Consider the following 15,069-nt stretch of genomic DNA (forward strand, 5'->3'; position numbering starts at 1 on the left):
AAGCATCCACAGCAGTAATCACTGTTGCTCTCGTTCTGTCGTTGATGCTGCTTATGATCCCAGCTAATTATAGCCGAGTCGTCTGCCATTGGCTGAAGATCGCTTGGCCGACATTTTGGTGGGCGTTGCATCGCAGTCGCCGTCGCTGTTGAGTTGTTGAAATACGAGGTGAAAAGTAGCAACAAGTAATGTTTGCATTCAAGCAGCAATAAATACCAATTAGTTAGGACCTTAGTTGCCACTGCCACTGTGTCCTCTATTTACAGGATGTGTGCTTGTTAGCAGTAATACATCATGCTACTTGAGTACTCCAGTTGCACATAAATTCTGGCACGCAGCATGTTTGTCATCCTTTTGAGCTAATTTCCATAACCACAACATGAGGCTAATGCAACTCAACGTAAGTGTGCATGCATGGAAGAGAGCGAGAGAGAGAGACAGGGAGAGCGAACTAGTGCGTGTGTGTCATAGCGATAGAGCAATGTGGGCGGAACTGCTGGTTAAGTGCATCTTGCAACGGTTGCTGCTGTTGTTGTTGTTGTTGCTGTTGCTGCTGCTGTTGACTGACTGCAGCTGGCATGCAACTGAGTTACGGGGCGTGTCTGTTTGGGCTTGAGATAATTGATTCGGTGGAAGATATACTTAGTATGATAAGTAGCTTAAGTTTGAAGCAGTCTATATGAGAGCGTACTCTGCTCAATTAAGTTTTTTATAAATATAATCATATAAATGTTTAGCACTTATAGCTACTGTACATTTAATTCCCTGTCAAATTGATTTGGGGCAATTTAGTAGTAGCAAATATTATAAATTATTTAGCTACAATGTTGACTACAACTGTTGAATGTTATTGTCGCTGCAGAAGCTTGAAAGTCAGCCAACAGACTCATAGCACTCTCACCCTCTAATTACTATACTATTAACTTTGAAATTAAGTTACAAATATCAAGACTTATATTATATACAATATTATATTATTTATTACATTATTTTCAGTCTGTCATACGTATCGAGTGCAGCTTTTCTTGCTGCAAGGATAAAGAAGCTGAATTATTATTGAGTTCGGATTAAAAATTGATATACTTTTATTAAATTGCACGTCAGTAATAAGTAATACTGTAATAAGCAATAACTTATTACATATTGTGCGTCAGCAAATGTAAATGCATTCAATTCCTCAGATGCATCTTTACGCCGTTTCTCATTCAGCTGAGCGCAATTTGGTCATAATTGTCTAGAGACAAGTTAAGTCTTAAAGGATTATTAAACAGCTGGTCGTACTATACAGAAGTTCTTTGTGGAAATATCAACAATTATTATTATTACTAAACTTAATTCTATAATAAAATAGTTTAAGTAAATTAAATGTGTAATGCATTTCTTGGAACTGTTAACATTTTCTATTATTATTATGCAGATCACTGCACTGAGGTCCAAAAGCAAGAAATGTTGGCTTTTACATGCATGTATGTTCTTAAAACAGAAGAATATATATATACTTCAATTTAAAAATATTTTATTTCATTTCATATTTCTGCCTTTAAATTGGCGCTGCTTGAATGTAAGTCTGAGCTTAATTAGACTTACACTTTGATAAGCTTAAAATGCATGTTGGGTGCTTATTTACCAAATTATAAACAAATTGTATATATGGAGAATGTTTGTACTGGTATGCTAAATTATAATTTGTAGTTTGGCTTATGTTATTCGCTGTAGTTTAGTGTTGTTAACGTATTTTTACAGCTGAAATCTAACAAATGTAATCGTAATTTTTGCCCAGCGTGTCCTAGCGCGCAGCTTTAAATTGTATGTTTTAGCTTAAAGTATGCAGATTACAGTTTGAACAATGAACTTTGTCTGTTTTTGCGCTTTTTCGAAATTAATGTACATGTTGCAGACAAATGTTAATTTGGCCTTTTAGCATCGCTGGAAGCTTTGGGTCAACAACTGATGTACAAAGCGAATGAAATTGTTCAACAAGTTGCACATTATTCGACACATAATCATATTATTATTATTATTAAGATTTGCCCAAATTATACAGCAACTTCACTCCCTACACTTGGTGAATTCGCAGTTCAATTACTAAAAAAAATAAACAAATTCTTGATTAAATTTATAAGTATTAAGACAACGAGCTTTTTTTTTATCCATCTGCTCCATCTGCGACAAATGTGAATCTGTTAGCTAAGAATTTACCATTTATTTGGGGCTACCCCGAACAATTAGCATATCTGCAAAATACGAACACTTTAGCTTTTAAATTTGAAGGGGGGAAGGGCGAAGTCCAATTAATTAATTAATCTTAGCACATGTGCCAAATTTCAGCTTGTAATTTGAAATAAGACTTAACTTACCGCTGCCTATTCCTCTTACCACACAAATTAATATAAGTTATAACTATATTTAAATTTATAAACTCTAGCAGGCTGCCAAGTTTTCTATATGTGCAGCGCCTGGATATAACCACGTTAACTGTCTTGTTAGCCAAGTTTGAAGACTGCCGCCATTAGCAGTTAACCGGCTGACTTGCGGCTGGCTCATTAGACAATCCATAAAAGGCAGCTCCAACTATCAACTAATATTCTAAAAAAGCGCTGCTACTCATACGTCTAGCGTCTCAAATTGAGCTGTCACAAAAGTTTATCCAAACTACTTGACACTCAACTGCGGTAAGGGAGACGATGACGATGACTATGACGTTAGCGTTGGAGTTGGAGCTGGAGTTGGCGTCTACCTTGCCTGGTTTTGGGCAGCTAAAGGTTGTCAGTGACAGTGGCAGTGGCAGTGGCTTGGCTAAATTATCTCACGTTTTCGTGTGCGAAACTTTTTTGAGGAATGTTGCGGTGTGTATTTTTAATAAAACTGCAAAAGTTTTACGCTTACGCTTTAGTATGTCGCTGCAACATTTTTCTTTTGTTTCAGTTTTGAAATTCTTTGTCACGAAACACATTTCTCGCGTGCAAGGCACACAAACACACATACACGCTCACGCACGCATAGTACAGTATATAATGCTGGGAAATGAGCAGCGGAAATTCTTCAAGCAAGTTAGAAAATTTGAGCAGACACTTTTAATGTTGTCAGATAGCGTAAAGTAACTGCACTTGGCATGTGTAAGTTGCAGGTAAGAAAGAGACAGCAAGAGTGAGCGAGAGAGAGAGAGAGTGAGTGAGTGTGTGTGGGACAACACTTACAAAATTTCTATAGTGTGTGTTACCGTTGTATCATATTAGCTTGCGCATTAACTGACGCGATTTGTTCGGCAAGCCCTCCAACAATATTTAATAAATATGTAGACAGAAGAGCTTGTATAATTTAGCTCTGCTGCTTAAATACGCTGATATGCATTTGAATAGAGACAAGCGTGCTGAAACTTTAAGCTCTCTAAATGAGCAAATGCAGTTCAGTAAAGACTGGAGAGATATATTGCTAATGTTAGGACAACATCTTATTTCCTTTTTCATTAAATTATTTTATAAAATGAATTGTTGCTACCCACTACTATATATTTAATATAGAGCTAAATTATAGTTTATATAATGGCATAATTAATGGCAGTGCTTCCCTAATTGAAATTATATTTTGATATTGAGTTGTTTTGCTTGACAGACTGCAGCATTAAAATAACAAAGGAAAAGTGTAGCTGTGAAATTATAATAACACATGATACAAATATCGTACAGCGTAGTTTTAAAATACAAATTCGTTTAGCTTAATGAAAATAAGAGAAAAGTACTTAAGCTTAATTTAACATAAAGCAACTTTACCTTTTATATGTTTGCTTCACATCTTTGGCATTAAACTGCGTGGTTAAGGAATTGTAAATTAAATACATTAATTTACGTAAGATTGTGTGCCTTATTTTTGTGCTGCTGAAATTAAGTTACTCAACTAATATGCGTATATTTCTTGTGCAATTGCATGGAAGTGAAATATGTTTCCGTTTCCTAGAAGTAGGCAATGAAATTTTAGCGAATTCAAATTTTCATTTCAGCGAAACGCACAATTGCTTGGCATCATTAAATAACAAATAATTGCCACTATGCTTTCACAGTTAGCTGAGCGCGTTGCATAATATGCACAAATAGAACGGCGATTTGATAGTGAGAGGGGAACGCGGAGCTCGGAGGGTTACGAGCAAAGGTGTAACCGTTACCATATTGTGGTGTTTTTTCGTGCTCTGCGGTTTTTTGGTGGCACTCGTGAGCGCGTGTGTGTGTGTGAGTGTGTTTGTTTGTTGCATGCAACATGCCAAACATAAATTGCAATTCTCAAACAAACTGCATGTACTCGATGGTTGACAACAGATAGAAAGAGCGAATCATGCAACATGTTAAGCCCGCAGCAAAATGCTAATTAAATGCCACACGGGTTGAAGCATAAGCTTTGAACAAAAAAAAAACCTGAACGGAATATACATGTGTGTGTGTACAGCTTGCAGCTTACGGCAGCAGAGTTATGTTCAATAATCATGTCAAATCGCCATTAGCATACAACTTGACAGAATGAACAAAAAATGCTGCAAATTGCAATCTACAGTTTCACCTGCTCTGCTGGCCAAGGCCATAAAATGTAGTACGAGCGGCTAAGAGATTCAAATGGCTGCAGCAAGCAGCGCTACATGCCCCATGCCACATGCCACATAAATTATGCAAGCAATTTTCAAAATCGAACTTTTGCTATGTTTTCTCGAGTTGCGCATGGTCAACTGGCAAAAATAGCAGAGGCGAGTATGAATAAAGGCGAGCTGACCTAACTCAGCAGCAGCAGCAGCAGCAGCAAACTAACGTTAAAATAAGGCTATATGTGTGTAAGCAGGCTGCTGTGCATGTGTGTGTGTGTGTGTGTGCTTTTAAAAACTTAGTTTGCCTCCGTGGGGTAATCAAATATTCATGTATTTCATATAGTGCGTTCAACGTTGGGCCTATGTCACAATAAAAGTCAAAAAGCTTTTCGTGCCGTAATTAATGTAAATCCCCGCTGACCCAAACTATGCAAACTACTCAATAGCCAAAGAGAGTGAGCGAAAGAGAGCGGGAGAGAGAGAGTTTGTATGCACATGTAATTGATTTTGTGTTTACGCACTTCAAGCTGCCTGCATTTCTACAAGTGCATGTATGTGTGTGTGTGTCAAACAGCAGACTTCCTGTGCGCTGCTTCCGGTTATTTCTTGTTATTATATTTCATTGCCGTCGTCGTTTGTTGTAGGCATTCGCATTTGCGATATGAAAAAGAAAAAAGCGAGTCGAGTCAAGAAAACTTTTGCTTTGCAAGTTCTGCCATAGAACATAGAGAGATGACAGCTAAAAGTTCGGGCTTGAGAGGCGTGTGTTAAGCTTGAGGGGTGCACATGCCAACACTTGTTTTCTGTTAAGTGATTTAGGCAAAAGTTTTGCACCCTTCACTGCTGCTCTTGTCGTCGTCGTCATCGTTGTTGTTGCTGCTTTTGTTGGGTGCTGTCAGACAGCGTTTGCGCCTTTTGGCATTTTGGTTAGACGACACGCTCGCCGGTTGAAGTGGAGAGTGCAGAGCTTTCTTTAATACTACTGCCTTGCTTTGCTATTATTTGAAGTATCGGAAATGTTTTACAAAAAACTTTTGCCAGCAAACAACTTGAGCGCGCCGTCAAGCTTTGAGCTCTGACAAGGCAACATGAACTCCAAAGATGCGAGCAGCACACGCTACAAGTTATTAATTGCGGCTACAAATTGTTGTTACCTGTCGGCTTAAAAGTTGCGCGCATAGCCTATTTATAGTTTTATTCATTTGTTGCTGCCACATTTCAATCAAATCTTTTGCTCGCTCTGCGCTGTCAGCCGAATCGAACGCACTGAACTGAACAAATTGAACGCCATTTAAATTTTGCTCACGTTGCGCGCTGCCAAATGAAGTGCAAGCCAAAAAAGGAAGAAACAGCAAAAATCAGAGACTGCGCTGCAGGATATTCAAACAAATGCAATCAGCTGCAATTAGAGCGCGCCAATTCTTAACACGAAAAAAAGCAAATCAAATACAAATGTCACAGAGCAAAAGTGAAATCTAGCACGACGCTCTTTGCTCGAGTTTTGTCAGCCTGCCTGCCTGTCTTATTATTTTTGCACATGCTATAAATTGGGTCAAGTATTATGTCGAACTGCACTACACAAATTATAATTATTTTAATGCTCGACAGCATTTCGCTTGATTAATTTGACTATTGTTTACGCAATCGAGTGAGCCGAGGCACTTCAGAGACTATTCAATCAATGAATTCCATGTATTTATTGCTGTGGAGACCACTTCACTGCCAAACTGAATGGAAATTCATAAAATACTTACTCACTTGCTCACTCGCAACTTATTGCCATTTGTTTGAATTGCTTATTGTGCCTAAGCACAAGTGTCAAGGCAGCAAAAGGTAAAGCGCAAGCTTAAGTTGATTTTATTACGTTTATTCAATTTACTTGGGTAAAACAAATGCAAACAAAGTATTGTATAAAGCATTGTCAACTCTTTACTTTTAAATCTAATTTTTCTTTATGCACGCAAATTAAAATTCGAGTGTATTTGACATCAATTGCTTTGAGCTCCGCAGCAGCTAAGCAGTTCAACGAGTTCGTTTTTAAATTTGAACTGCTTGCAACTTTAGTTCCATGTTATGTGGCTGTTAAATGATCATGAATGGGTAATCGAATTTTCAGCAGCTAAGCAGTTATATTCAAGCAGTTTGTTTTTAAATTTCAACTGCTTGCAACTTAAGTTCAATGTTATGTAGCTGAATTGGTAATTGAATTATTTATTTAAAAAATTAAATATACAAATATATATTTTTTGATTTTATATATTTAAAAAAAAAGAAAACATTTGAAATAACGAAAAATACTTGTAATTCAATAAATAATCATTTGAAAACTAGTGACTACAAGCTTAAACTTTGTTTGCTTTTATCTTTTTATAATATATTTGCCAAGTACGTAACAGCCAATAAAACTAACACAATCAACTAATCCATTTGTAATCATTAAGTAGCTATAAATTTTGTATTCACAAAATTAAATTTAACATAGTCGATACAGATTTAAAATTTTCTTTGATTTGACTGCGTTTAATTATCTTTAACAAAATCAACTTGATTATAATGTCTGTGTTGATGAGACTAATGAAACATGAAATGCATTATTTCATCGATATATGCATTGATAAATAAGCAAACAACATTCAAAATGATATAGAACATGCTTGGTTCTCTCTCAGTGCGCCATATCTGATATGCTTGCGTTCACATTATGGACTGGCTATGGTCTGAGTAAATATTCGAGCTGCGCTCCCAAGATGCTTGAGCAGTGTAGCCGGTTGCTGACTGTCATTCTACTTGAGATGCAAATAATTTAACTGTAAGTGCGCACACTTCAAAAGCTGCAGTCGCCGCCGCATTGATTAAAGTCTTGTAAGCTGCAATCTTTGTTGGTTGACAGTCGGAGATATGGACGTCATTATTTGTGTATATATATATTTAATGCGGCAGTCTACTCGATATTGTTGGTGTGCCGCTAACTAATGAGTGGGCGTGGCAATGGCAGTGGCAGTGGCGTTGTGCCAAATACTTTAACAACTTCAAGTTGAAGCTACCGAGCGGCAGCAGCAGCAGCAGCAGCAGAAATTGTAGCAACATAAATCAAAGTGTTTCAACTTTGTTGCTTGAGTTTGCAGTGCTTATTTCGTTGGCGTATATATTTCATGTGCAGCGCTTAGTAAAAGCCATGCCCGCCAAGGATTAGGCCAGCATGATATACGTTCCTGACGCGTGAGCAGATTGCTGCATGCAGCTTTACACCCATGCCAGCCAGCCAGCCAGCCAGTCAGCCAGCCAGTCAGCGAGCCATAAAGGTGAAGGTCTTGCTCTCTCGCTCACACCCACACGTGCCTTTTTATGACAACGCCCATCAAGCTGTCCTTAGTTTGGGCGCTGGGGCGTGGCAAAGGACATGCTGACACTCGCGCCAGCGTTGATTGTGCTGTGACGCCAGAGCGCCGCATAAAGTCAACGCCAGCTGCCGTCAACGGCCATGTGTGTGTGTGTGTGTGTGTGCGTATGTGTGTGTATGTGTTTGCACATTAAAAGCCATAAAAGATTCATAAAATGCATTTCGCACGCCGAAACCAAATATGCCGCAACATTTACGTTGCTGCCGCATCCATAAATACAAGCACAAGTAGCAACACACACACACAGCTACACATGTGTGTGCGTGTGTACATAAATTTTAAAGTTTATAATGTGCAGGTGTATATAAAAGCTATTTACGAGCCCAGGACTTGAGCCTTTGGCCGCTTGCAAGCTGCTGCTGCTCGCAGATAAATGACGAACCCTAATAAAAAGTCTTTGCAGCTCCTCGGCCAACTAACAAAACAATATAATATGATGTAACTTTCTAAGCATACTGCAGGTCATTTGTAAGTCAAGCTTTAAATTCAATTATAAACAGCATTGCGCGATTGCAACATTTACTTTCTAAATTGCAATCGATTTGCCAGCGAAGAACGAACTCAATGCACTTGAGCGCAATTTAAACGAAGAGTGCAGAATCTGCGCGTCATCACGTACGCGACATTTGCCAATTGCTGCAAAATTGTGCACAAATTATATCAATTTCAAAACGTAATCATTGAAACTTATCAATTTTCTCAGTTTCCAGCATTAGACAAGCAGCCAGAAATCACTTTGAGAGACGACGCTCTCGAGAGTCTTGTGTGTGGCTGTGGGTTGTGGGTTTGGGTTGGGCGATTGGGTTGCAAAATCAAATATTTATGATACGTTTGAGCAGCATATTTTTGTGGCCTGCGGCAAAAGCAACTACAGATTTTCTATTGCCGTATATATTATATAACACATATATATATTTATTGCTATGATTTTGCGTGCGCGTCTTTTGGAAATTCAATTTAATTTTCATTTCTTACTGCGCGGCATTTGCTGTGCATTTTTGAAGATTGCGCCAAAGAAATTATGCAAGAAATTCAAATGCAAAATGCGAAAAGTCGATCGCAGCTGACAATATGAGACCACGTACATAGCGTAAAGCAATTATTATTCATCTATTTTATTTACAATGTTGAATTTGTATACAACACGCATCTCCTAATTGCTACAATTGCATTTAGTTTCAATACAACTAACATATGAGAATTAAAATTAAATGAGCATTTAAACAAAATTTTCTATTCAGCAAAGTTACATATATATTATATTTAAAATATATATTTATTGGCTTGCTAATTAATTATGCTTTTCTTTCTTTTGTTTAGCATTTTTTCAATAAGATGTTTTCAATTGATTTAATATAATTGAGCAGACCTAGCATAAGCTACAAAAATTTAATTAAATTAAAATAAATAAAACAAAGAAAATTGCATTGCAAACTCTGCTAATCGTACAGAAGATTACCCGAGCATGAAATAAAAAATGCAAAATAAAAAAATAAATTCATTTTGCAAATTAAAGTACTTTGTTGTCTTTCTTTCTTATTTATTTGGATTTTTACAAAATTTGTATAAATTCATATTACAGTTTATATATTTATTGAAAGTATATTTTTCCAAGAGCTTTGCTTAAACAGCTGCATGTGTATCTGTGTGTGTGTGTGTGGGAAGCGATTACAATGGAAAGCTTGAAGCTAAGCTTAGCTGGCTTTAGCCAATTGATAGAGCAAGACCCAGAGAGATATTCACTGGCCTGACCGCTTCGCATTTCGGTGCACATTACTTGGATCATTTTGTGGTACATGGCAGTCGCACTTTGCATACACACACATGGCTAAGCTAACAATCGAAGTTGCATTTGCCACTTGAGCGAGGCATGCAACAAGCATACGGCCATGCAGCGTTGAAGTGTCAGGCACTCTGTCTGTCTATGTGTGTGTGTACAGCCAGAGCATCTTTCAGCTGGGGAATGCTGAGATACTGGGCTATGCATTATGCTAAAATGTCATTGCGTGCTTATTGGCGCTACGCCCCGTCTGTCTATCAAGCTGGCGCAAATGCATATTGCCCTGGAACAGCGACTTATGCTAAACAGCGACAGTTGTTGTTGTTGCTGTTGCTGTCGCAGTGTCTGTCTGTCTGTATGCCCAAGTGCTTGTGGAAAATTGAATGGAAAACTCGTTTATATTGTTGGCATTGTGGCGACGAAGAATTGACGCAACATCGAGCGTTGCGTATACGCAATCCAAAACCAACAACTGGATTTGTCAGCTGTCGTTGCTGTTGTTCTTGCTGTAAACGCAACATTGCCATTTTATAAAATGCCTGGCCAGTAATGCACACAAAAGGAATCTTGGCAAAGGCATTATCCATTGTCATCATTCCCCACACACACACTCGAACACACGCGTACACACACACATACAGTCGCTTGACTTTCTCTCAATTACACATGCCATTGATACAGCTACAGTTACAACTTGTGTGTGTGTGTGAGTTGTATCCCTGAGCTATCCTTGTTGCCCTTGCCTTGTTTTTACTCATTATTATATTTTTTTTGTGCTGCTTGTGTGTCAACAAAGGCTTTCGTTATATGGCAGCTTTATTCCTGACATCCATTTCAAACTACAGAGCCACAGACGCTTAATTAAATTAAATTATATAACTTATCAATTTTTACTTTTTAATATTTAAAAATATATTTGAAGCATTTGCTTTGCAGTTCCAATTACTCACAATATTCTTTTAAGCTTTATTTTAGTTTTATTTTAAAATAATGAATCGATAAATAATCTTAAAATGTCAGCTTAGCTGAATATTAATTTACTAGCATTGTTTGCTTACAATTGCTGTTTGCTATAACAATAGCATGAATGCAGGTCGCTAAACTTGTTAGACTGTCTAGCTAAGCGCCCCAAGGTCTTTTATTTGCTTCAGCTTGACTGCTTCACAGTCAATAAACTTTGAACAATTAATATTTATTTATTAGTCATACCTGCTAAGTACCTAGCTAGCATTTATCAATTTTTTAAGCATTTAATAGGTCATCGATGAGCAGGTTTCTAAACAAAAGTTTGACACTGAGTACTTAGCGCTAAGAACTTTCAATGTTTCGTTTTTTACCTAAGTAGTTTCAGCTAAGCAGGTTTTATATCATCAACAGTCTAATAATAATATTTCAATCACGTGCATGATCGTGTTGTGATTGATTCAAAAGTTTAATAAATTGCATTTCAGCACACGCAAGAGAATTCTTTAATATTCTTTAAATCACAGATGATTTTAAGCGTTTATTAATCTTCCTAAAATCTCAAGGTGATTTAGCTTAAAATGATCTATGAAATGTTAAATGGGCAAATATTACATTACAAATCAATCATTAAGCAAATAAATATTTTTTAAAAGGAGAACTAATAATACATTTTTTCCTCTATTTGCTCAATTACTAATTAATTATAAATACAACTAATCAATATATAGAGCAGGAATAATTGCAATTAATCAAATCTTATTAAAATAAGATTCTTTTCAACATAACAATTTTATTTAAATATATTTTCATTGAAAATGCGTATAATAATAAGACTTGCACTTTTTGATTTCAAATTTATTTTATGTACATGAAAATAATCTGGAATAATAGACATAAAGCTGACTACTGAGCACTATATATAATTATTTTGAAATCCGTATTGTTTTTCGTGTATTCGTAAGCATAATCAATTAGCAATCGATACGCTTTATTTCCAACAATTATGTAAATGATTATTAATCCTAATTGCATCTTAAAAGCTATGCTATAAATTAACTTATTTAGTTTTATTAACTGAAACTAAAATTCTGCCTTTCGCTATCAATCTTGCTTTTGATCTAATACACCCAGATACGAATTTTTCAACTCATCATATTTGATATCGTATTGTATGAGGACTATAGAATTAGTTATCATGGAGCTGGCCATGGATATAACAGCGCTGCGCTTGATATCGAAGAAGTGAAGCACATTGAGCCTTAGCGGATTGCGCGCCAATTGCAGTTGAAAACTTTCGTACTACAAAATAAATATAAATTAAAGGAATAAGCTGATGAAGTCATAAGATATACCCACAACTGCTTCCAAGCGCTGATCCAAGCCTGGTCGGAATAAAGTGCGCTCTGCCAGCTGTGCCTGCAGCTCCGCATGATCATCCAGCACTTGGTACATCATATTGGTTGTAATTGTAGTGTCCATGATATAGAAGAGCATTTGAGCTCCACTCAGCAGAATGAGCCACGTGGTTACGAAAGTCGGAACTCTATGATTCAAGACTGCAAAGTAAATGCCGCCCACATTGCTCATGTAGTAGGCGATCCAGATGCAGAATAATTGCAGCTCAAAGACGCGCATCATGCTGTGGGTCAAGGCCTGCAGTCTGCATTGCCGCAGTGCTATATCCTCCAGCTGATCCGCCAGACTGCAGCACTTGCTCATGAAGCTGCCATGACGCTGCTCCGACTCCAGCGCACGCGTCTGAGCCATCACAGAGCGCAGACTGCGATTCAGCAGCACATAGTGGCCATGTATGTTCAACAGGCCAAAGAAGAAGTGAGTTATAAATATATTGAGCAGCGCCGTCATGGTGCTCAGCATGAGCAGAATGACCACCAGGCTGAATGAGAAGGCTGCGCGCACCGAGAGCAGCCCCACAATAATTTGCCCAATCTCCATGCCGCTGACGCTTATGAACTTCAGTATTAGGCCACGACGCCAGAAGCTTATCACCTCCGGATGTTCTAGGATAAGCTGGCGAAACTCGTTAACCAGTCGCATGTGCCGCTCACGCTGCCACCAGCGACTCAACAGCGTTACACAGACGCAGCTGATGCGCAGTCCCAGCACCATGAGTATCACATACTCGTGCAGGAAGCCCACGCGATTCCACAGAATGTCCAGCAGGCCACTGCTGTAGCCCATGGGCAAAACGCTAAACAGCAGCACATTGGCAAACGCCGCATAGAGCGAGGCCCGGCGTGTGGTGCGCGGCTGTCCCGTGGCCGTGTCAATCTCAAAGTTCAGCACTCCGCTCAGGCGTGCATAAGTGTAGATCATGCGCACCAACAACCGCTCGACTTTGTACATTCTGCGGCACTGAAGCGCACTGGCAACAACTTCCAGTGGCCGCCAGCGTCGTCTGGCTAATGGAATTTCAACTGTGATGCGATGTGCGGATTAACTGATTAGCGCTACTCACTAAAATGCTAATGACTAATGGAACTATAATGTGTGCTCATGTGGCTCACCTAAATTGTTTTTCACTTGCACAACAGCGTCGCCAAGATAAAGGTAATTATATTATGTTGAGCGCATGGACAACTCTTAACCAAATAAATGTGCAACAAGCAAACAAAGTGTAAGCAGCAACTTTAAAAAGTTTCGCTGCAGTTCGAGTTCGTAGAATTGGAGCTTAATGTAATGAAAGAAACAAAGCTGTTGAATATTTGTAAATTTACCAATAATTGGCAATGCAGACGGTCAGTAATGTTGCTGGGCGTTCAACTCAAGAGTTTATATACTTATTAAAGACTTTGTCCTTTGTGAATTTGAGTTGAACAGAAGATTTTGGGATGCTGTTACTCCAACATCAGCTAGCTGCATAAGCAGCTTATATTGCTCATGCACAACAACAGTAGCTAGTTCATTTGCAAGTAACCTGCTTAGAATGCCAGAGCTATGGACGCTCGTTGACCAAATTCCCAAAGTTGTTAACCAGACGCATTATTTTGGGATCAACTGGTCGGATATATGGTCATGCAATGAACATGTTCAGCGCATTGCATAAGCACTGCTATCAATTTATGTGGATTTAGCAAAGTCAGCATAGGATGCATGTAAGTAACAACACTTTACTCAGGTACTGTGATGCTGACACGATTGACGCAGAAATTGCTCTTCATACGTTAAGCTGTAGTGCCAGATTGCATGGGAACTGCAATTAGCAAAGTGAGAAGAAGCAAGTTCGTTGTTATTATAATGACATTAAACTCTATTGATTGTATATTGCTATATTGGCATATTTGTATGAAATTGATTCAATGTAAATATAATCCTTTCATTCTAATGCAGCATAATTATCTCTCTTATTCCAAGAGATTTTCCATTTGTTCTTAAGTTAAGTACACCAAGAAAATACTTGACTTTGGAAATTTTGTTGAAGGCCTATGGCATTCCGTTTATATTCTAAGTTGCTAAAGAATGTTTATCCAACAATTAAATATTAATCTAATCAATTAAATCTTACCATCATAAGTATATTGATAAGTTATTTACCTGCATAATGTAATTTTTATTATTATATGTTGCTATACTTTTGTTTCGTAGTGAAAGATAGTAAAGTAAATAGTGAAGAGTTACAATGTGGAATGTGTGGAATAATTTAAATTCAAAAATTCTGCATGTAAAAGTGGCAATTGAAATTTATTTTAATCTTTAAAACAAAATAACGTTATTATGCTAAAAAAAAATGTATATATTAAAGTCTTAAAAGGCATTAACAAAATATGAATAAATCTGAGTTCATGCCTTTGAGACTTTGACTCACTTTGAGGAGAGCTCACGTCAGTTTATCCATAGACAAGTGTTTCAGCCAGTCGGCCAATGGCTTAGCCAGTTAAGGGCATGATGAATATTTATTGGGAAATTCTAATAAATATTGTCTAGGGTAAACATTGCTGCCGCCACATAAATTACAGCCTGGCTACGCTCATGATGAAGTTGATATAAAATAAGCTACAATGCTTCATTGCAGTTTGGCTAATTAGGATTAATGATTGGTGAAACGAGATGTACCCCGATATTAACACATAAAAATTAAAATAAATACATATTAATTCTGAGACTTTAAGCCACGGGTTGACGTACGCTTAAATATCATTAATTATATAGCGTATTTTATAGCTGATTGTCAATCTCTTTGCCGTCATATGCGACAATGACTTTTGCACAAATCTATTCACACACACACGCACACACACACACACACTGAGAGAGACACAGACACACACGCAGACTGTCGCATTCCTTTTGATTTGAGGCTTTCGTCGGCCATTTTCCGCCGTGCTTATACGTGC

At 37.7% G+C, this 15,069-nt stretch overlaps 1 protein-coding gene across 1 annotated transcript; it reads right to left on the bottom strand.

The window, feature by feature from the left end:
- Positions 1-11,815: 11,815 nt before the first annotated feature.
- Positions 11,816-13,081, bottom strand: LOC108594739 (putative gustatory receptor 59d). The gene is made up of 2 exons (XM_017979877.1): positions 12,071-13,081; positions 11,816-12,013 (listed from the first exon to the last, which is right to left on the bottom strand). The coding sequence occupies exons 1-2, from the start codon at positions 13,079-13,081 to the stop codon at positions 11,816-11,818; spliced, it is 1,209 nt and encodes a 402-aa protein (XP_017835366.1).
- Between the last annotated feature and the right edge of the window lie 1,988 nt (positions 13,082-15,069).

The sequence above is a fragment of the Drosophila busckii genome, chromosome 2R (genome assembly GCF_011750605.1).
Source record: "Drosophila busckii strain San Diego stock center, stock number 13000-0081.31 chromosome 2R, ASM1175060v1, whole genome shotgun sequence".
Taxonomy (NCBI): Eukaryota; Metazoa; Arthropoda; class Insecta; order Diptera; family Drosophilidae; genus Drosophila; species Drosophila busckii.

Excerpts from the sequence above, each read along its gene's own strand:
- LOC108594739 (XM_017979877.1), bottom strand. The coding sequence starts at position 13,081 with ATGTACAAAGTCGAGCGGTTGTTGGTGCGCATGATCTACACTTATGCA. Across the intron at positions 12,014-12,070 it reads ATCAGCGCTTGGAAGCAGTT|TACGAAAGTTTTCAACTGCA; the intron begins GTGGGTATATCT and ends TTTATTTTGTAG.